The sequence below is a fragment of the Callithrix jacchus genome, chromosome 3 (genome assembly GCF_049354715.1).
Source record: "Callithrix jacchus isolate 240 chromosome 3, calJac240_pri, whole genome shotgun sequence".
Lineage (NCBI taxonomy): Eukaryota > Metazoa > Chordata > Mammalia > Primates > Cebidae > Callithrix > Callithrix jacchus.
In genome coordinates, this window is record NC_133504.1 from 141,343,126 (window position 1) to 141,364,716 (window position 21,591).

A 21,591-nucleotide genomic window follows, 5' to 3' on the forward strand; every position below is an offset into this window, starting at 1 on the left:
AGAGCTCCATTGCTGGCAGTAGAATGCCAAGGCTCACTGATGAATATGTAGGAAGTACTAGAATTAAAAGCTATCATTTTGCAAGCATCAAGGAAAGATTCAGATTATGCAGGAATTATCAACTGACACAAAATCTTTGGAGAAATTTTGAAGAGGAAGAGGGTATTTGTACTGTTTTTACTTATTTCCTTACAGATTAGATATTAGTTGCAAGGAAAGACAAAGACAACACAGATAAGAAATCTTGACTGGATCCCCAAAATTAATGTGACCAATGAGGGATAAATGGACACCATGTGCTTCCAGATGAGACATTCTTGGAGAGAGACAGTATCGGCTATGCAGTTTTCTAGTCAGGAATGCCTACCTCTATCTAACCATGAGGAAACATCAGATAAACGAAAAATGGGGAACAGACCAATCCTGGAGTGGGAGGAGGGGGGAGACACTGTATTCTCCCAAAAATGTTGACGTTAGAAAACATTTTTTAAAAGGCTATGGACATATTTCAGATTAAAAGACTAAAGAGATAATAAGTAACTAAATGCAATACTTGACCTAGACTGAAGGAAAAACACTGATATAAAGGACATTATCGGGGAGTCGGGGGCAAGGGGAGGAAGAGCATGTAATGCATGTAGGCCTTAAAACCCAGATGACTGGTTGATGGGTGCAGCAAACCATCATGGCACATGTATAGCTATGTAACAAACCGGTACGTTCTGCACATGTATCCCAGAACTGAGAGAGAGAGAGAGAGAGAGAAAGAGAGAGAGAGTGTGTGTGTGTATTTATTTATTAATTTATAAATAAAATGGTTAAATCTATAAAATTAAATAAAGCTGCGAAAGAGAAGAAGGAAGATGTAGAAATCAAGATATATGATTTAACAATTGAGGCAAAATAATAAAAAAGACTGTTACATCCACTTAAATTATGTGAAACTGATATCACAAGTCAAATATTTAATAAATTTTATGTCCTTTTAAAAAGAAAAAAGAACATTAGGTCATCCAAAATTAAAATTTGCATGACAGATTCAAGTACTGCATCAATACATAAAATATATTAAATTTTGTGTGTATATGTGCACATTATATGGCTTATAAATTATGCATGTATATATACATACTATAGAAATATATTTAAACAATATGTATACACATTTATAATTTTATTTAGATAAAACACATGCTAAATCAAATGGGATAAAATGTTAACAGGTGAATGTAGGCAAAGGTATATAAGTGTTCTTTGTGCTATTTTATTTTTGCTGTGGTATAAATTTAAAATTATTTCTATAAAATGTTTAAAAATTATAAAATAATGGGCCAGGGGCGGTAGCTTACGCCTGTAATCCCAGCACTTTGAGAGGCTGAGTCGGGAGGATCACTTGAGGTCAGGAGTTCGAAACCAGGCTGGCCAACATGGAGAAACCCCATCACTACCAAAACACACAAAAAGTAGCCTGGCGTGATGGTGCATGCCTGTAGTTCTAGCTTCTTGGGAGGCTGAGGCAGGAAAATTGCCTGAGCTAGGGAAGTGGAGGTTGCAGTGAGCTGAGATCACACCACTGCACCCCAGTCTGGGTGACAGAGTGAGACTCTGTCTGAAAATAAATAAATAAATAATCAAAATTCAAAAAATAAATACGAGGTGAAAGGATGGGCCAGGCACACATACCTATAGTATCAGTACATCAAGGAAGGTGAGGTGGAAGAATAGCTTGAGCCCAGGAGTTCAAGATCAGCCTGGGCAACAGAGCCAGACCGTGTCGCTAACAAAAAACAAAAAATTTGCATTTGACAAAATTCAACAGCCCTTTATGCTAAAAACCCTCAATAAACTCGGTATCGATGGAACGTATCTCAAAGTAATAAAAGCTATTTATGACAAACCAACAGCCAATATCATACTGAATGGGCAAAAACTGGAAGCATTCCCTTTGAAATCTGGCACTAGACAAGGATGCCCTCTCTCACCACTCCTATTCAATATAGTACTGGAAGTTCTAGCCAGAGCAATCAGGCAAGAAAAAGAAATAAAGGGTATTCAAATAGGAAAGGTGGAAGCCAAATTGTCTCTATTTGCAGACGACATGATAGTATACCTAGAAGACCCCATTGCCTCAGCCCAAAAACTCCTGAAACTGATAAGCAACTTCAGCAAAGTCTCAGGATATAAAATCAATGTGCAAAAATCACAAGCATTCGTCTACACCAATAACAGACTTAAGGAAAGCCAAATCAAGAGCGAACTGCCATTCGCAATTACTACAAAAAGAATAAAATACCTTGGAGTACAACTCACAAGGAACGTAAGGGACCTCTTCAAGGAGAACTACAAACCACTGCTCAACGAAATCAGAGAGGACACAAACAGATGGAGAAACATTCCATGTTCATGGTTAGGAAGAATTAATATCGTGAAAATGGCTATACTGCCCAAAGTAATTTACAAAATCAACGCTATCCCCATCAAGCTACCATTGACTTTCTTCACAGAACTGGAAAAAACCACCATGAACTTCATATGGAACCAAAAGAGAGCCCGCATAACCAAGTCAATTCTAAGCAAAAAGAACACAGCGGGGGGCATCACACTACCGGATTTCAAACTATACTACAAGGCTACAGTAATCAAAACAGCATGGTACTGGTACCAAAACAGAGATATAGACCAATGGAACAAAACAGAGGCACCGGAGGCAACACAACATACATACAACTATACATACAATCTTTGATAAACCTGACAAAAACAAGCAATGGGGCAAGGATTCCATGTTTAACAAATGGTGTTGGGAAAACTGGCTAGCCATGTGCAGAAAGCAGAAACTGGACCCCTTCCTGACACCTTACACTAAAATTAACTCCAGATGGATTAAAGACTTAAACATAAGACCTGGCACCATAAAAACCCTAGAAGAAAATCTAGGCAAAACTATCCAGGACATAGGAGTAGGCAAGGACTTCATGAACAAAACACCAAAAGCATTGGCAACAAAAGCCAAAATAGACAAATGGGACCTAATGAAACTCCACAGCTTCTGCACGGCAAAAGAAACAGTCACTAGAGTGGATCGGCAACCAACAGAATGGGAAAAAATTTTCGCAGTCTACCCATCTGACAAAGGGCTGATATCCAGAATTTACAAACAACTCAAGCAGATTTACAGGAAAAAAACAAACAAGCCCATTCAAAAGTGGGCAAAGGATATGAACAGATACTTTACGAAAGAAGACATATATGAGGCCAACAATCATATGAAAAAATGCTCATCGTCACTGGTCATCAGAGAGATGCAAATCAAAACCACACTGAGATACCATCTCACGCCAGTTAGAATGGCGATCATTAAAAAATCTGGAGACAACAGATGCTGGAGAGGATGTGGAGAAAAAGGAACACTTTTACACTGTTGGTGGGAGTGTAAATTAGTTCAACCATTGTGGAAGACAGTGTGGCGATTCCTCAAGGCCTTAGAAATAGAAATTCCATTTGACCCAGCAATCCCATTACTGGGTATATATCCAAAAGACTATAAATCGTTCTACTATAAGGACACATGTACACGAATGTTCATTGCAGCACTGTTTACAATAGAAAAGACCTGGAATCAACCCAAATGCCCATTGATAATAGACTGGATTGGAAAAATGTGGCACATATACACCATGGAATATTATGCAGCAATCAGAAATGATGAGTTCGTGTCGTTTGTAGGGACATGGATGAATCTGGAGAACATCATCCTCAGCAAACTGACACAAGAACAGAAAATGAAACACCGCATATTCTCACTCATAGGTGGGTGATGAAAAATGAGAACACATGGACACAGAAAGGGGAGTACTAAACACTGGGGTCTATTGGGGGGAAAAGGGGTGGGCCAGTGGGAGGGGGAGGTGGGGAGGGATAGCCTGGGGAGAAATGCCAAATGTGGGTGAAGGGGAGAAGAAAAGCAAAGCACACTGCCATGTGTGTACCTACGCAACTGTCTCGCATGCTCTGCTCATGTACCCCAAAACCTATAATCAAATAAAAAATAAATAAATAAATAAATAAAAATAAAAAAATAAAAAAAAAAAAATTTAGCTGGATATGGTGGCATGAGCCTATGGTCCCTGCTACTCAGGAGGCTGAGGTGGAAGGATCAGTTGAGCCCAGGAGTTCTACGTCACAGTGAGCTGTGATCATGCCACTGCAATCCAGCGTGAGTGACAGAGCAAGACCTTGTCTCTAAAAAAATAAATAATACATAAATGAATAAAAAATAGCCTTATCATCTCATTAAGAGCTCTAGTTCCATTTTTTAAAAAACGTTTATTTAAATTTGTAATATATTTTGGGTACTAATAACAACTCAATTCATAGAGTTAACACTCAGATTTACTAGAAGAAATTTCCAGTATCTTTTAAAATTCAATTATATTAAATGTATATTTTTATTGCAGGTAGACATGATGGGGTAATCTACCTATATATATCTTTTTGGGCTCATCAAGTGAAGCAGTGGGAGTGGACAAGGAAGAAAGAAATCTGTAATCGGTTTGTGATCAATTAGTTGCAAACACCATTGCACTTAGACCAGCTTTATAATAAATTTTGAAGCAAAAATGTATAATCATTAGGGTAAAATTCGGTAAGAAATGTAAATGAAAATATAAATTATAGGAAGAAAAAATGTAAACTTCCAACTGTTAAAAATGTATATTCACATTTGTTTTAAAGGAATGATGGTGATAATGGGTATCAAATTGTGCTAACGGTATTTAAAGTCACTGGGTGAATTTTTAAACCACCTACCAGGTTTTTTTTTTTTTTCCTGAAACAGAGCCTTGCTCTGTTGCCCAGGCTGGAGTGCAGTGGCGTGACCTCAGCTCACCACAACCTCCAGCTCCGGAGTTCAAGCAATTCTTCCTCAGCCTCCTGAGTTGCTGGGATTACAAGCGTGAGCTACATTGCCCGGCTAATTTTTGTATTTTCAGTAGACGCAAGGTTCTACCATGTTGGTCAGGCTGGTCTCAAACTCCTGATCTCGTGATCCTCCCGTCTCAGCCTCCCAAAGTGCTGGGATTACAGGCATGAGCCACTGCGCCTGGCCCTAACAGTCTTACTTTACACAATATAACAGAAATTAGATCTTTGCAATACCTTAAATTCAAGATGAAAAATTTTAGACAACTTCTATGAGAGAGCGGGTATAAAATTATTTTAAAGAATACACAAGGAAAGGTTTGGAGATCACAAATATGGTGTAAGCCAAATTTCCATATGACTAGGTCAATGCTCCATGCCACATACCATGCTTGCCCTGTAATTCAGTGAACTCATGAGGGGGAAAAGCACACTCACCTGACAAGCACGTCATTAGTCCCAAGGCAAGCATCGCACCAGCCAGAACGGTTAGGCGGTTATAGCGCATTGCCATGATGGCTGCTATAAAAAATGTCTTGTCACCCAATTCAGATACAATGATAACTGATATGGCAGCAACAAATGCATGTATAAATCCCAAATTAGTTTGGGCAGCAGGATCTTCCTTATTAGTATGAACTGGAGCTGCTGGTGTAAATGCTTTCTGGAAAAAAAAAAAATCAGTTACTTCTTAAAATCATTATTTAAAATTATTTTGCATGTAAGATTTACTTTTTTTGAAAATTTTCTTGTCATATTCATTACACTTATTTACTGTCTAATCACTCTGAAAGCCACTGGTAATGACAGAAACCTCTGACAATGTTTGCTACGATTTGAGTATTCATTATCCAAAATGCCTGGGACCATAAGTATTTGCAATTTTGATTTTTTTAGATTTTCTAATATTTATATCATAGTTGGGCATCCCTAATCCAGAAATCCAAAATGCTCCAGTAAGCATTTCATTTGAGCATCATGTCAGTGCTCAAAAAGTTTCAGATTTTGGAGCACTGTAGACTTTAGATTGAGAATACTGAACATGTATAATGCAGATGTATATACAATTCTCCAAAACAATTTTAAGAACAGAGTACACCCATGCATTTTTTTTTTTTTTTGAGACAGAGTCCCACTCTGTCACTCAGGCTGGAGTGCAGTGGTACAATCTTGGCTCACTGCAACCTCCACCTCCTGGGTTTAAGCGATTCTCTGTCTGAGCCACCCGAGTAGCTGGAATTACAGGCATGTACCACCATGCCCAGCTAATTTTTATATTTTTAGTAGAGACAGGGTTTCTCACCATGTTGGCCAGGCTGGTCTCGAACTCCTGGCCTCAAGTGATCCACCTGCCTCAGCCTCCCAAAGTGCTGGGATTACAGGTGTGAGCCACCACACCTGGCCAAAATTACCTTATTTGTTAGGAATTTGTGATTTGAGATTTAGTTCTTAGCTATGTCTCATTCAAATTTTTATTAGTAACTTGCGTGAAAGACCCAGGTATGTTCATCGAACATTTGAATGACAAGAAACTAAGAAAAATTTCCTTAAAGGACAGAATAAGACCCACAAACCTCAACAGGACATACAGAGTTGGTTCTAGCTATGACTATTAAGGACAGAGTAAAACCCAAAAACCTCAACAGGACATAGAGAGTTGATTCTAGCTAGGACAAGTTTAATACAGCTGTTTACATGGATGGTCCTATGCTGAAGTCTAAAAATATCTTAGAAGGTAAAGTGGCCTAATGAAAAAGACAAACCAGTGTCTTAGCTGGCATTACATTGAAAATGTTAACAAAGCTCCAAAATTCCAGTAAGTTCTTTGCTTTAAGGAGTTAGTGACAAGTCTAACGTTATTCTATGTTGCTCAGACCTTCCACAAAGTTCTACATACAGTTCTAAAGCACCGCACTACCCTCTGAAGATCAGCAGAGATGTCAAAGACTAAAACCAGAGATGGCAAGTTACTGAAGCCAAAACCCAGCTTATAAGAGCAAAAAAAGTTTTTTACATTTTTAAGAGGTTACAAGAAAGAAGAAGAAAGAGGAAGGAAGGGAAGGCTGGTGGGAGGCAGGAGGAGGAAGGGAAGCAATGGAAGATTATACATCAGAGATTGGTAGCCTGCAAATATGTGGCCTAAAATATTTACTATCTGACAACTATAAAAAGTTTGCTGACTTGGCTCTAAAACAATCCCATGAGGGACCAGGAAGGACAGGGTATCATATTCCAATAATTGGGAAAGTTTACACGTGAATCTATCCAATCTATATGGTACTAACGGGCAGAACTAAAAAGTTACAGGTGGCAGGTTTTAGCTTAATAGAGAGAAGAGATTTCTATCTCCAAAGAGAGACCTGAAGTTGGAATGGACTGCTAGAGGAGCTGGTAAATACCCTTCTCTTCTCAACATCTGAGTTCCAGGAAGGCAACCACCATGCTGAGGAAATGGGCTAGACAAGCAGTTCTCAACCAGGGCAATTTTGTCTCCCAGGGGACATCTGACAACGTTTGGAGACATTTTTGGTTGTCACAACCAAATGGGAACTACTGGCATCTAGTGGGTAGAGGCCAGATACGCTGCTAAACATCCTACAATGCACAGGACAGCCCTTTCACAACCAATAATTATGTATGGTCTCTTCCAATCCTAATAGCTTATTTTTCATTTTTAAAGCTTATGAATCTCTAGAAACCTAAGAGATAAAGAAAAAGAAACCCAAGAACAGTCATTTTGGACAGGGTAAAAACAGATTACAAAGGTCCTAGTCAGAAAGAAGAATAATAATTCTTACTGCGTGCATGTCATTCCTTAACACATAACATAAACCTGATTCCAAAATTCCACAGGAAAGATCAGAAAAATTTAAGCATTACCATTAAGACTAGACCTCTGAACTAAATACTGGAGAAATTTAACAAAATGGAAAGTATTTGCTGCCTGGACAGCTAGCTCTTAATGAATTAAGTTTAATTAATTAAGCAAGTATCATTTTAAGGGCTCCTAGCTTTCTCTCCACTACTATTTTGGTTCCATCTATGTTGATGCTCCTTTAAAAATGAGCTTCCTGCAGTGAGCTGTGATGGCACCACTGCACTCCAGCTTGGTGACAAAGCAAGACCCCCCTGTCAAAACAACTTCCTTTCTCTTCCATAAGAATCCTAAAAAAAAAAAGGCATTTCAAATTTCAGCTTGACTCTCTCTAGCACATTTTCCTCCTGAATATACTTTTTAAAGGTTATTGTAAATTTTCAGGATCTGAAATCCCAGAAAACTTTAAGGAATAAACATACACCATTTATAATCACTTAGCTCTAAGCTCAAACACCAAATGTTTACTTTTTAAATCAAACACAATAGTGATCAAAGCTACATAGACTTTTTTTTTTTTTGAGACAGAGTCTCACTCTGCTGCTGGGCGATCTCAGCTCACTGCAAAGTCCACCTCCCAGGTTCAAGCAATTCTCTGGCCTCAGCCTCCCGAGCAGCTGGGACTACAGGCACATGCCACCATGCCCAGCTAATGTTTGTATTTTTAGTAGAGACAGGGTTTCACCATGTTGGCCAGGATGGTCTTGATCTCCTGACCTCATGATTCACCCACCGCGACCTCTCAAAGTGCAGGGATTACAGGTGTGAGCCACCACGCCTAGCCAGTCTCATGGCTTTATAATTCCCAGCCATGAAACCTCAGCCACATTATTTAATCTGTTCCTCTATGAAATGTAGGGATAAAATGAAATTTCTTTAAGAGTACACACATGCAACACATGATTACATTTTGATCAAGATGGGCCAAAAATACAGCAGTAGTCCCATAAGATTATAGTACCATATTTTTTACTGTACCTTTTCTATGTTTAGATATATTTGTATATATTATGTTACAAATGCCTACCGTATTCAGTATAGTAACACACTGTACAGGTTTGTAGTCCAGGAGCCATAGCTATGTCATTTAGCCTACGTGTATAGCAGGTTATATATCTAGGTTTGCGTGAGTGAGTACACTCTAGAACGTCTGCACAACAATGAAATTGCCTGACAATGCATTTCTCGGAATACATCCCCATCATTAAGCGATGTATGACTGCAAAACAAAACAAATTTTTTTGAAAACTACATATTCTTAAAATCTTCCTATACACAAATCACACACACACAAAAAAACTTAAAGCTTCTTACACACTAAGCCATTCCTGGGTGGCCAAAATCACACAACCAACCACGGTGATAAGAACTTAAAAGTATCAGGGTACTATGAAGATAGAAGATTTCTTTCAATTAAAATATTAATAGAATTAGAAAGTGATTCATTACCGTTCACAGCTATGTGAAAGGATCATCTCCTTTTCATAATTCACCTTCACAGGGACACAGTGCAGTGGTTAAGTGTATAGGCTCTGCAATCAGACTGCCTGGGTTCACAGCCAAGGCATTATCAGTCATGGTGTGACACTGGGCCAGTTAAGTACATTTCTCTGTGACTCAATTCATCTGTAACATAAGGGCTACCTATGTTGCAAAGGGTTGCTATGAGGATTAAATGAATTAAATTAATAAAGCCCTTTAGGACAGTGCTCAGTACACAGTAAGAGCACAATTAAAGTTAGTTTCTGTAGTGCCACAAAATGTTACTTCACTGTTTTAAGAAATGTAATTAATAGTCTTTGCATACCAAATACTTGATTCTGGTAACTGTCCAACACTTCTCACTGAAGCACACACCAGGTTCCCCAAATGCACCTGCTACTCTATCCTGAAGGATGAGCCAGAGCAGATTCTAACAAAAAATCATGCAGCCACAAAGGTGGGCCACATAATACAATTTTACATTTTCTGGTAGCCATATATTTAAAAGTAAACTAGGTAAAAATTTTAATAACATTTTACCTAACCCAATACATCAAACATGCTATTTAAATCATAAGCAATATTTTCTAAATTACTGAGGCAATTTTAACATTCTTTTCTTCATACTAAGTCTTCAGACCCTGGTATTTACTCACGGCACACCTCAACTCTGGACTAGCCACATATCAAGTGCTCACATCCACAGGTACTCACGGCTCCAGGACTGGGCAGTGCAGCTCAAGAGCATGCCAGGCTTTTGCTAACCACAAGCCTTCGGCCACACGGTCCTTTTTCCCTTCCTACCTCCTTTTCATTATCCCTCTCTTCATCCAGATTCCTCAAGGTCTAACTCAAGTAGAACCTCTTAAGCAAGGCCGATCCCCGCAACTCCAGTTCTTAATGATCCTGCCCCATTACAATAAAACTGAATGCAGACTGTGGGCAATGAGTATGAGAGGACTATTACAGAAAAAAGTTCAAAATAGGAAAACTCAAGGAATTGACCTTTTTGGATTACACATATGTTAAAGAAGCAAAATAACTAAATGTCAGCAGGCTCAGTGGCTCATGCCTGTAATCCCAGCACTTATGGGTGAAGCCATTGACCCCAGGAGTTCAAAACCAGTCTGAGCAACAAAGTGAGACCCTGTCTCTACAAAAAATACAAAATTAGCTGGATGTGGTAGCACACACCTATAGTTCCCAGCTATTTGGGAGGCTGTGACGTGAGAGGATCGTTTGAGCCCAGGTGGTGGAAGTTGCAGTGAGCAGAGATCACATAATTGCACTCCAGCCTGGGCAAGACTGAGACCCTGCCTCAAAACAAAGAGAAAGAAAAAAACAACTAAATATCCATTGACAGAAAACTGGTTAAATGGTAGATCCATATAATGAAATATTATGGAGCTAAAAGAATAAGAATGTTCTATATACTAATATGGAAAATCATTATGATATTCTGAAGTTAAGAAAAAATACATTCTAAGTATGTGTGTATGTGGGATGTGTAAGCATCATAAATATACACCAAGTTTCAAGAAACAAGTTAATGATGGATGTTTCCAGAGAAGGAACCAGAATGACTAGAACGGGGTTAGCAAACTTTTTCTAGAATAGAATAAAAGGAAAAGAGACATAACTTCTCACTCTAAATTCTTCTGTATCTTCTGGAATTTTTAACTTGCACACCATTACAGACACATGCTATCCACCATTTCGAAAATCTCTTGACCCAATCTTATGCCAGCTATGGAGGATCAATTTCTTGCAGGCTGTGACTAGCTTCGGGCAGGTCCAACCATAAAGCATTGCTCTGTACTTACTCATTCACTACCCAGAAGTGTGGGGAGTTAATAACTATGGAGCAACCTCTCACCAATATGGAAGCTGGTTCTAAGATTCATTTCATAAGGCTCCTTGGAAGTTTCAGTATAATTTAGTACTAGTCACTCATGGAGTGGCTAACCTAAAAATGCATCACCTCTTTTCTGCATATACCTCTTCTCTGTACTGACAATGTAAAAGAATACAGGCATGTTCTGAGAACAGGGAATAAACCATAAGAGAATGGTTGGGGCAAATGAGAAAGATAAACTGGGCCTAAAATCCTTTATGTTTGTAGACAAGCTCAAAGGCAAGAGGGAAGTCCTTACATATTTTTGTGTTAAGACATAAACACGATCAAGGAACTATAACCAATTGTCAGGGCAGAAAGTGGAGAATACCAGCCACTGGATCAATCAGGAGGTCAGCTGCATGAAATCTGTGTAAAGGACAAATAACGAAAAAATTCTGCACACGATGGAAAGAAAAATCACTATACCTTTAAAAAGGTAGGCAGGTGCAGGGTGGGAATCAAGGGTGGTGGTGAGGTTTCCTGACTGGTTGACTGGCAGAAATATTAGTCCTCTTAAAATGCTAGTATTTAGTACTCTTAAAAGGTATGTTGGAAGAGGAATAAAAACAACGGATTTGGTTTCAGATACATTTCCAGTTGAGGTGATAAAAAGCATTTCAAATGAAGGTTTGGAAGAGGTTATCAGAAATAGATCCCCAGAGTTTAGCCTAGGACAGCCTCAAGGTATGTAGCCTCAAGACTGACAGCCTCAATGTCCTCAATAGGCTCCTGGAAACTGCAACTTCAAGTGAAATGATGTAAGAGAAAACCAACTTTCTTTTCTCATCAATGTTTAATGAAACAACACTGAATTAAAATGACATTATTTGATGTCATTTCACTTTCAGTTACAGTTTCCAAGGACCTGTTAATGACATTAAGGACTTACTGTATCTGGTTGCTGGCAGCCCAAATTTATCAGCAAGAGCTTTGCAGGTAGGTGAGATTTCCAACAGATAAAGCAAAGAGATCAAATTCAAATAGTGTGCCTTAGAGAATGTCTTTATTTAAAGAAGGTGGAGGGAGGAAAAAATAGGAAAAAAAAAAAAAAAGTAAACTAATTCTTAGATTTCCAGAGCCAGGAAGCAAGTAAAGCATCACAGACGGTCAGATTAGGGTGAGCTACTAACTAGATGCCAGATATTTTCAGACATATTGTTGCATTTGATACTCAAAAAAATTTGAGAGCTGTTTTAAGTTTCAACACAAGAAACTGAGGTCAAATGGGCTTCATTATTTTGCAAAGTTCATACAGCTGAGATGGATTCTTTAAAAAGCAGGGAATTAACAGTGTCAAATGAGAACAAAAAAGATCCCTAGATTTAACAATTTGCTAAGTTACAGGTATCCTTCAAAAACGGAATTTGTGGTGGCTCATTCCTATAATCCCAGCACTTTGGGAAGCCAAGGCAGGAGAATTGCTTGAGGCCAAGAGTTCCAGGCCAACATGGGCAACATACTGAGACCTCATCTCTACAAAAATAAAATAAAATAAATAAAATTAGCCAGGTGTGGTGGCATGCACCTGTAGTCCCAGCTACTTGGGAGGCTGAGGTGGAGGATCACTTCAGCCCACGAGTTCAAGGTTGCGGTGAGCTGAATGTGTCACTTAACTCCAGTCTCGGCAACACAGCAAGACCCTGTCTTTAAAATTTAAAAAAAAAGAACTTCAAGAAAAAGGCAGGGACTGAAGCCAGAAAACAGTAGACTAAAGCAAAGTGAAAAAGCAGCAAATCCCCTAGTTAGAAGTTTCATTTATAAAACTGAAGAAACTAATATGGCTGGGCACAGTGCCTCATGCCTGTAATCCAGCACTTTGGGAGACCGAGGTGGACAGATCACCTGAGGTCAGGAATTCAAGAGCAGCCTGGCAAACATGATGAAACCCCGTCTCTACTAAAAATACAAAACCAAAAAAATGAGCTGGGCATGGTGGCACACACCTGTAGTCCTAGCTACTCAGAGGCTGAGGTTGCGTGAGCCAAGACTGTGCCACTGCACTCCAGCCTGAGAAAAAAAAAGAAACTAATAGACAAATAAGAATGAATGACTGTTTTTTCTTTCCTAAAATAGGAGAAACATATGAACACGTGTAAGCAGATATAAAGGAAGCAATGGGAAGGGAGAGAATAAAGGCATTGAGGGAGGAGGTTAGAAGAGAACAGGATTATGGACACAGAGAGGAGGTTCACAAAGGATGAATTTTGTCCAAAACATGAAAAAGGCAGAAGGTATGGGCATAGAGGCATATACTTAGATGCATACAGGATTAGATGCAGTTTGCAATTCTAATTTTGATATTTCACTATTCAGTTATACAGTGTTATACCATGGTAAGTAATGAGATACTAGTGTTTTGGTACAAATACCACTATTTCAGTATTTTAATAACGTCTGAAACATACCTTATTTACATCTTGAGAGCGGGATTAACAACTTAGATCTTTTTTTTTAAACTTGCTTAACAAAAAGCTTTTCTACAAATTTTTAAATGGTAAAAAAATAGAAAAAAGAAAAAAAACACCCTCATTTAGAAAGTATTCTTTCATACTTTCATGATCCTCAAGAGAAGGAAGAAAAAGAAAATCAAAGAAAAAAATAATTCCTACTTTAATTCTAGAGTTCAAATGAACACAAATGTGATTGTATTGAAATTGATACAGATACCTGCATCGGAATCTCCATCTATACATGATGAAACTAGAGAAGATGAAGATGCTTTCTTTGAAACAAAATCTACAGCTTGCTACCAAGAAAAAGACTGATGCCCCTGCAAAAAAAAACAAAAACAAGTTGCTCAATAACTTATCAAACAAGAGGTGAGATTATCTGAAGACAAAAGAGTCAGAAGAAAATGGTTACAATTTCCTCAGAACTGTCTCCTGGGTGCTACTAATCTTAAGTCAAAAAAAAAGCTTTTTTAAAAGTTGTAAAAATGTGCACAAAAATATATATGTACTCAGACTGGGAGAGGTGGCTCATGCCTGTAATCCCAGCAATTTGGGAGGCACAGTGGGTGGATCACTTGACGTCAGGAGCTTGAGACCAGCCTGGCCAAGATGGCAAAACCCCATCTCTACTAAAAATACGAAAATTAGCTGGGTATGGTGGCATGCCCCTGTAGTCCCAGCTACTCCAGAGGCTGAGGTATGAGAATTGCATGAACCGAGAAGACAGAGGTTGCAGTGGTTGAGATCACACCACTGCACTCTAGCCTGGGCAACTGAGATTCTCGTCTTAAAATAAATAAATAAATAAATAAACCTGATTTCGAGAGATGTCATTAAAGATATAACATTTTAATTTTCACTGTTATGTATTTTTGTGAATGATTTTACTATTTTAAAATACTTTACTGTTACTTGTTAATTTATATTAGAATTTATATCTAACAATTACTGTTATAAAACTGTATAATTTAATCAATGTTGTTGTTTTTTTTTTCTTTGAGACAGAGTCTCACTCTGTCACCCAGGCTGGAGTGCAGTGGCGCTATCTTGGCTCATTGCAACCTCTGCCACCTGGGTTCAAACGATTCTCCTGCCTCAGCCTTCTGAGTAGCTGGGATTACAGGTGGGCACCACTGTGCCCAGCTAATTTTTGTAGTTTTCAGTAGAGATGGGGTGTCACCATCTTGGCCAGGCTGCTCTTTAACTCCCAACCTTGTGATCTATCAGCCTTGGCTGATCCCAAAGTGCTGGGATTACAGACATGGGCCAGCATGCCCGACTGAATGTTATTGTTTTGTAATGTATTTTTGCCCCTGAAATTTATTAAATGTGTTTAGCTTCATTAATTTTGTTTTGTTTTTGAGACAGAGTTTTGCTCTTGTTGCCCAGGACAGAGTGCAGTGGCACGATCTAGTCTCACTACAACCTCCACCTCCCAAGGTTCAAGCAATTCTCCTGCCTCAGCCTCTGGAGTACCTAGGAGTACAGGCGGGTGCCACCATGCCCAGCTAATTTTTTGTATTTTTAGTAGAGATGGGGTTTCATCACGTTGGCCGGGCTGGTCTAGAACTCCTGATCTCAGCTGATCCACCTGCCTTGGCCTCTCAAAGTGCTGGGATTACAGGCGTGAGCCACCACGCCCAGCCATATATGTAACTTTTTAAGACAGTATCTCACTCTGTCACCTAGGCTGGAGAGCAGTGGCACGATCTCCGCTCACTGAAACCTCTGCCTCCTGGGTTCAAGTGATTCTCCTGCCTCAGCCTCCAGAGTAGCTGGGACTACAGGCGCCCGCCACCACGCCCAGCTAATTTTTGTATTTTTAGTAGAGACAGGGTTTTACCATGTTGGCAAGGATGGTCTGGATCCACCTACCTTGGCCTGTGAAAGTGCCGGGATTACAGGTGTGAGCCACTATGCCCAGCCTTCATTGATAGTTTTAAATGAATTTTTTTGATGACAGAATACCACTAAATAAATTCAGTATTAATATAATTACCTTCTGAGAAGGTAATATGAGCAAGCGTCATTATAACTGATGTCCTCAATCTTAGCTGTAAAGAGGCTAGAATTAGGAGGCGGGGCTGGGTGGAGGAGGACTGCAACGATGAAAATAGATAAAAGTTTAAAATACTCTGGGGAAGGTGCTCTCACAGCTTAAACATAATAAAGAAAATATCAAAAACAGTAAAGTAAAAATATGACAAGAACTTTCACTGAGTCAGGTAATAATTTTGTGGCTTTATTAACAGTGCTATGTTACCACAGTCATTCTTTGGACTTCCAGAATATTTAGTAAGGTATATATGACTTTTATTAAATCTGTCTCATCTCCCTCAACTAAAGGGACTTATGTTTCTTTTATTACATACTCTGCCCAGGGAAAGAATAAGAAAAAAAAATGTATTGTTTTAAAGTCACTAGAAACATAAACTGCAGAAAAGATGGATCCAGGTAATAAACAGAACTTTTTATTATGGGTTTGTAAATTGGGAGTTAATCATGACTGTAAGTTCTTATCACTCAGCAACTTTTTTTTTAGCCTGATTATAAAGAAAAATACATCCTCAATGTAGAATGCCCTGTTATAAGTTCAGTCACCTTGCTTTTAGCACCCTATAAAATACAACTAGGTCTTTATAATGTTATCTTCCACTTGATGCCTACCAACTGAGGGGAGCTGCTCCTCCCTTCAATTTTCAGAAGCCCACTCTCACATGGTGGGATAAAAAAGTTTAAACTTTAATATCCTACCCTCTTAAAAGATCTATTGCATGTAGCTGCAAAGCCAATCTGCTGAAACTTACATATTCGGCAATACTCAGCTCTTGCTTATGTGGCTGTTAAACTGTACTTTGATCATTTCTTACCTCCATCAGGTGGACAAAAAAAGCAAATGATATTTATATTACATAGCTTAGAAAACCTGTCAAAGAAAAATCTTTCAGCATAGTGATGAATACTGTAGATAGAAGAAAAAGTTACATAAAAATATAATTAAAACAAGACAAGACCAGGCATAGTTCATGCCTATAATCCCACCACTTTGGCAGGCCAAGAGGGGAGAATCCCTTGAGTTCAGGAGTTTGAGAATAGGCTGGGCAGCATAGTGAGACTTTGTCTTTAAAAAAAAAAAAAGGAAGAAAACAAGACAATTATATTCTACTATAATACAAAATTAGAATAATAAATAAATGCCTAACTAAAATGAATCACCAAGAATATATGAAAATATTAAAGGGACAAATCTTACTATATTATACCTGCCCTTCCCTTCACACCCCTGGTTTTAAAGACAAGGATCCCTTTCCAGCTACTGAGGCAGGAGGATGACCTGAGTCCAGGAGCTGGAGGCTGCAATGAGCTGCTGTAAGCTTCAAGAAGACCCTGTCTCTATTAAAAAAAAAAAATTAAATAAAAATTTAAAAGACAAGAATCCTTTTGAATATGTTCACCGGACACCGTTTGTTCCACTGCGACCTTACTTTACATGGCTAGATTTTTCCTAGCTTCCTAAAAAGGATATTAGTAGCTCTATATCTACCATTATTTCTATCTTAAAAATCCCAATGACTAAAACTTCAATGAAATACCTACAAAATTACATATTTATAATCTCTCACACAATTAACTTAATCCGAAATAGTTATTGTTTTAAAATAAACATGATATTGGGGTAAATGACAAGGCTAAAAGATGAAAACTAAAAATTAAGTTCATGAATCAGCATTTCAGTTCAATTTCTGAAGTGGACACTTAAGGAGGATCAGCTAAGCCCAGGAACAACAAGCAGGACACTGTGAATGGCAGTCCCACACCTAAGCATATGGCTGGGGCAAACCAGGCAGGCAGAGGGAAAAAGATGGAGAAGCCCACTCACCACTCTGCTCCCACCAAGTGGACTAAAGGCTGGCTTCACATGTTAAATGACTCACACTTCTTGTACACCTCTGACATCACTGCATTTTATATCTCTGTTATCATGGAATATTTATTACTCATAAGTTCCAGTGCTTCTGTTCTTTTCTTTTTCTCTCTTTTTAAAAAAATCTTTACAAGAGTCCCAGAATTAACTACATAGTCAGCTAAAACTAAGTTGTCTAAACCAACACCAATCCAATAATGGTTACAATCACACTATATCAGCAGATGATGAAAGCCTAGTTTTCTTAATTCCATCTAGTGGATCCCTTAGCAACTAAAAGAAAAAAGAAAGGTTGGACAGATATTATTAAAAACAGGGTTTTTTTTTTCCTGGTTGTGTTTATTCTACAGCCAGGTTTTTCATAAAGGTATTTAATAGCTGATTTAAACCTGGCATGCAAAAACTTCAATCTCGTCTTAGAAAATTACTTTATAAATGCCAAGAATAGGCAAGGTGTTCCAGAACAGACAAAGATGAGTAAGCCAGAGTCTGAAGACACTCAAAAGCTAGTTGGAGCAGATAAAACAAGTACACAACTTGTAAGAATCCAAAGCAGCAAGATTTGTGTGTAAATTATGTCACAATACACACTTTAAAGCTCCCCGAAAAAGGCAAAAGAGAAAGCTAGGCTCAAGATCAAAGAACTGCCGGGCGCGGTGGCTCACGCCTATAATCCCAGCACTTTGGGAGGCCGAGGCGGATGGATCACGAGGTCAAGAGATCCAGACCATCCTGGTCAACAAGGTGAAACCCCGTCTCTACTAAAAATACAAAAATTAGCTGGGCATGGTGGTGTGCGCCTGTAGTCCCAGCTACTCATGAGGCTGAGGCAGGAGAATTGCTTGAACCCAGAAAGCGGAGGTTGCGGTGTGCCGAGATCGTGCCATTGCACTCCAGCCTGGGTAACAAGAGCGAAACTCCATCTCAAAAAAAAAAAAAAAAAAATATCAAAGAACTACACCAACATACAATCCAATAAACCATTAAAATTCATTAATGAATTCAGTAAGTCAAAAAAGTAAGACACAATGAATGCTAATAAAACCTGGTAAGGCACAGAAGTCCAGATTTTAATTCTGGTTCTGCTGAAAACTCGCTTCTAGCACTGTGATATTAAACCATTCTTCCTTCCGAATCTAGGTTTCTCCATCCACAAATGGGAAATGGCACCTCCTCTACCTGCTTAACGGGCTGTTGTGAGGATGAAATCGGCTCACAGAATCTTCACTTCCCAGTAACTTTAACTCCCAGCTGCCTTCCCATACCAGAATCTCCTCATGGGTAGTTACTCAACTTCTTCCTGAGTACTTCCAGTAAGAGGAACATTATTTCTCAATATTGATTACTACATCTGGGACAGCACTCATTCTTAGAAATATCCTTGCCTAGTGAAACCAAGATCCCTCTCAGAAATTTCTATCCTTTGGTCTCACACAGAAAAACAACAGAAAACTGGAAAAGCCTAAGAAAGCAGCATGTAATGAAAACATAAAACATGAAGAAAATGCGCCGGTGTTACAGCTCACTGGCACTTAAGAGGCTGAGGCTAGAGAAGTGTTTGAGCCTAGGAGTTTGAGATCAGACTGGGCAACGTAGTGAGACCTCCTCTTTACAAAAAAAATACAAACAAAAATTGGCCAGGTGCGATAGCTCACACCTGTAATCCCAGCACTTTGGGAGGCGGAGATGGGCAGATCACAAGGTCAAGATATCCAGACCATCCTTGCCAGCATGGTGAAACCCACTGTCTACTAAAAATACAAAAATTAGCTGTGTGTGGTGGCTAGCGCCTGTAGTCCCAGCTACTCAGGAGTCTGAGGCAGGAGAATCGCTTGAACCTGGGAGGCAAAAGTTGCAGTGAGCCAAGATCACGCCACTGCACGCCAGCCTGGCAACAGAGCAAGATTCCATCTCAAAAAAAAAAAAAAATTAGCCAGGCTTGTCAGCACATGCTGCCGTCTCAGCTACTCAGGAGTCTGAGATGGGAGGATCTATTAGATGTTGCAGTGAGCCAAGATGGCGCCACTGCACTCCAGCCTGGGCGACAGAGACCCTGTCTCAACAACAACAACAACAACAAAACAAAAACAAAGGAGAAAGGAGAGGAAAGGAAAGGAAAATAAAAAGTCAGAGATAAATCACTCCTAACCAAGAAATTTCAGGGAAGGCTTCACAAACAGTAGGTATCTGCTGGTTCTCGAAGATGGGAAGACTTCATCCTTGGCTTCAAGCTCTAGGTCTTTTTTTTCCCTTTCTTTGAAAAGGTCATGTGTTAGGGAGAGACTGGCAAGAGAGCACAAGGCCTGCTCCAAGGGTTCTTGAAGCACATTCTTTTTTGCAGATGAGCATGTCCCTTTAGCATATTGAACAAGAAAGCTGTCTTGCTCAATAGGTAAAGTGTGGAGGTGAGCTGGAGCCAGATCAGGAGAAACATCACCGTGAGCATCTCTCCCCTAAAAAGGCTGGACTGAAAGCAGTAGAGGCAACTTGCCGAAGACTTCTGACAATATGGCCGAATTCAATAAGAGTAGTTACGTGGAGATGGGCAGGATGTGGCCTGGGTGGGGGTGGGGGTGGGGGTTTGACAGCCACACTGGCAGGGATTCAGGGAGCAGATACTGGAAATGATGAGAGAGCCCAGGACTGGGAGAGGGGAGAAATGTTAAAACGCTGCCAAGTGCCTAAGGACTGATTCTATTAACAGATTAAAAAGTTACAGTATCTATTCAGCGAAGGACAAACAAAATTCGGGACTCCTGTTTACTTTTAAGTGTAGTTTCGGCATCCCATTCCGCTGCAGCACTCTGTACTGCCAGAGACTCATTCCTCTGCGTTCCTTAAGGCTACTTCCTGCTAACCAAAGCACGTTTTAAAAAAGTGAGTCATGGTTCCTAATCCATATTTATTTGGCAAAAAGCAAGTTGAATTTGGGTAAGCAGTTTAAGCTATTTCAACAATGAAATGGCCGATGTGATGATCCTCAGAGAATACAAAAAAGCCTCCCAGCAGCCATCCGTTAAAAACTTTCTGCTAGGAATTAGTCTTTCCAGTTACTCTAAGCCACATCTGTATCGGACGCCCATACCTGAGCAGCATCTTGGTCCTACGGAGATCAAGGTTTACAGAGAGCTCCTGCTGGACTCTCCCTCTCCCTTTCCCTAAAGGAGCCAGCAAGACCAGGCCTCACCGGAAAAGACCGCAGGCGACCTCCCTCCAACCCGGGCGCAGGGGTCGGGCTCCCCTCCCCCAGCTGGGACCGGCAGAAGGCGGCGCTCTCGGAGGCCTGGAGCCTGGTACCCGACGCAGCCCGCCCCGTAGCCTCGCCCACCCCATCCCCGGCCGCCCCGGCCCGGCTGGGCCGGCTCACCTCAACCCGGGCCGGCTCGGGGCCCTGCACGGCCACCGGCTGCTGCTGTAGCTGCTGGGCAGGCGCCGGCGGTTCTTTGTTCCGGTGGCTAAGGTCTTCATCCGGGCCGGCCCGGACCCCAGCCAGGGCCCACAGCAGCGGAACCAGCAAGAGAAGCAGCAGCCTGGGCGCCGATGCGCGGCTGTTCCCACGGGCCGCGGCCGCCATCCCCCCAGCCGGGCCAGCCGCGCACCGGCGCCGCAGAAGGAAGTGCCGGCGAAGGGAAGCCTCGACCCCGAACAGCGTCCGCGGCGCGGCCTCACGCCTCGCCGCCGCCGCTCAGGGGGCAGTCAGCACCATCCGGGAGGTGCGAGTGGCGGGAGTGAGGCGAGGGGCAGGCCCGAATCCGCAGCCCCAACTCGGCGCTCGTCCGCTCGGGCGGCGACCACACTGGAGTCAGCCAACCGCGTCGGCGCGGCCCAGCCCGGACTCGTCCTGGCCCCGACCCTGCCAGCGACGGCCTCCCATTGGCCCGGCGTCCGCCTCGGCGTCGTGACGTCCTCGGCCAGGTTGAGGTGCGGCGCGCGCCCTCTTCCCATTGGACCCGGTGCTCCCGGCAGGTACCCGGCGACGCGTGCGCTTCCTCCACTCGCATCTTCTCGGCGCGGCGCCCGCGGCCGCTTTTTTCTCTCTCTT

General features: G+C 40.8%; 1 protein-coding gene across 3 annotated transcripts in view; it reads right to left on the reverse strand.

Annotated features, from left to right (window-relative positions):
- Nucleotides 1–21,353, reverse strand: part of TMEM165 (transmembrane protein 165) — a 32,180-nt gene extending 10,827 nt beyond the window's left edge. Inside the window, exons 1-3 of one of the 3 annotated variants that reach the window (XM_078367226.1) lie at nucleotides 20,917–21,353; nucleotides 13,842–13,944; nucleotides 5,359–5,584 (exon numbers count right to left, since the gene is read on the reverse strand). In XM_078367226.1, coding sequence (XP_078223352.1) covers nucleotides 5,359–5,584; nucleotides 13,842–13,859 — 244 coding nt within the window. In that variant the 5' untranslated portion in view covers nucleotides 13,860–13,944; nucleotides 20,917–21,353. Of the gene's footprint in view, nucleotides 1–5,358; nucleotides 5,585–13,841; nucleotides 13,945–20,634; nucleotides 20,748–20,916 lie in introns of those variants that run through there. The other 2 variants (XM_078367227.1, XM_035293709.3) reach the window with 2 other exon arrangements.
- Between the last annotated feature and the right edge of the window lie 238 nt (nucleotides 21,354–21,591).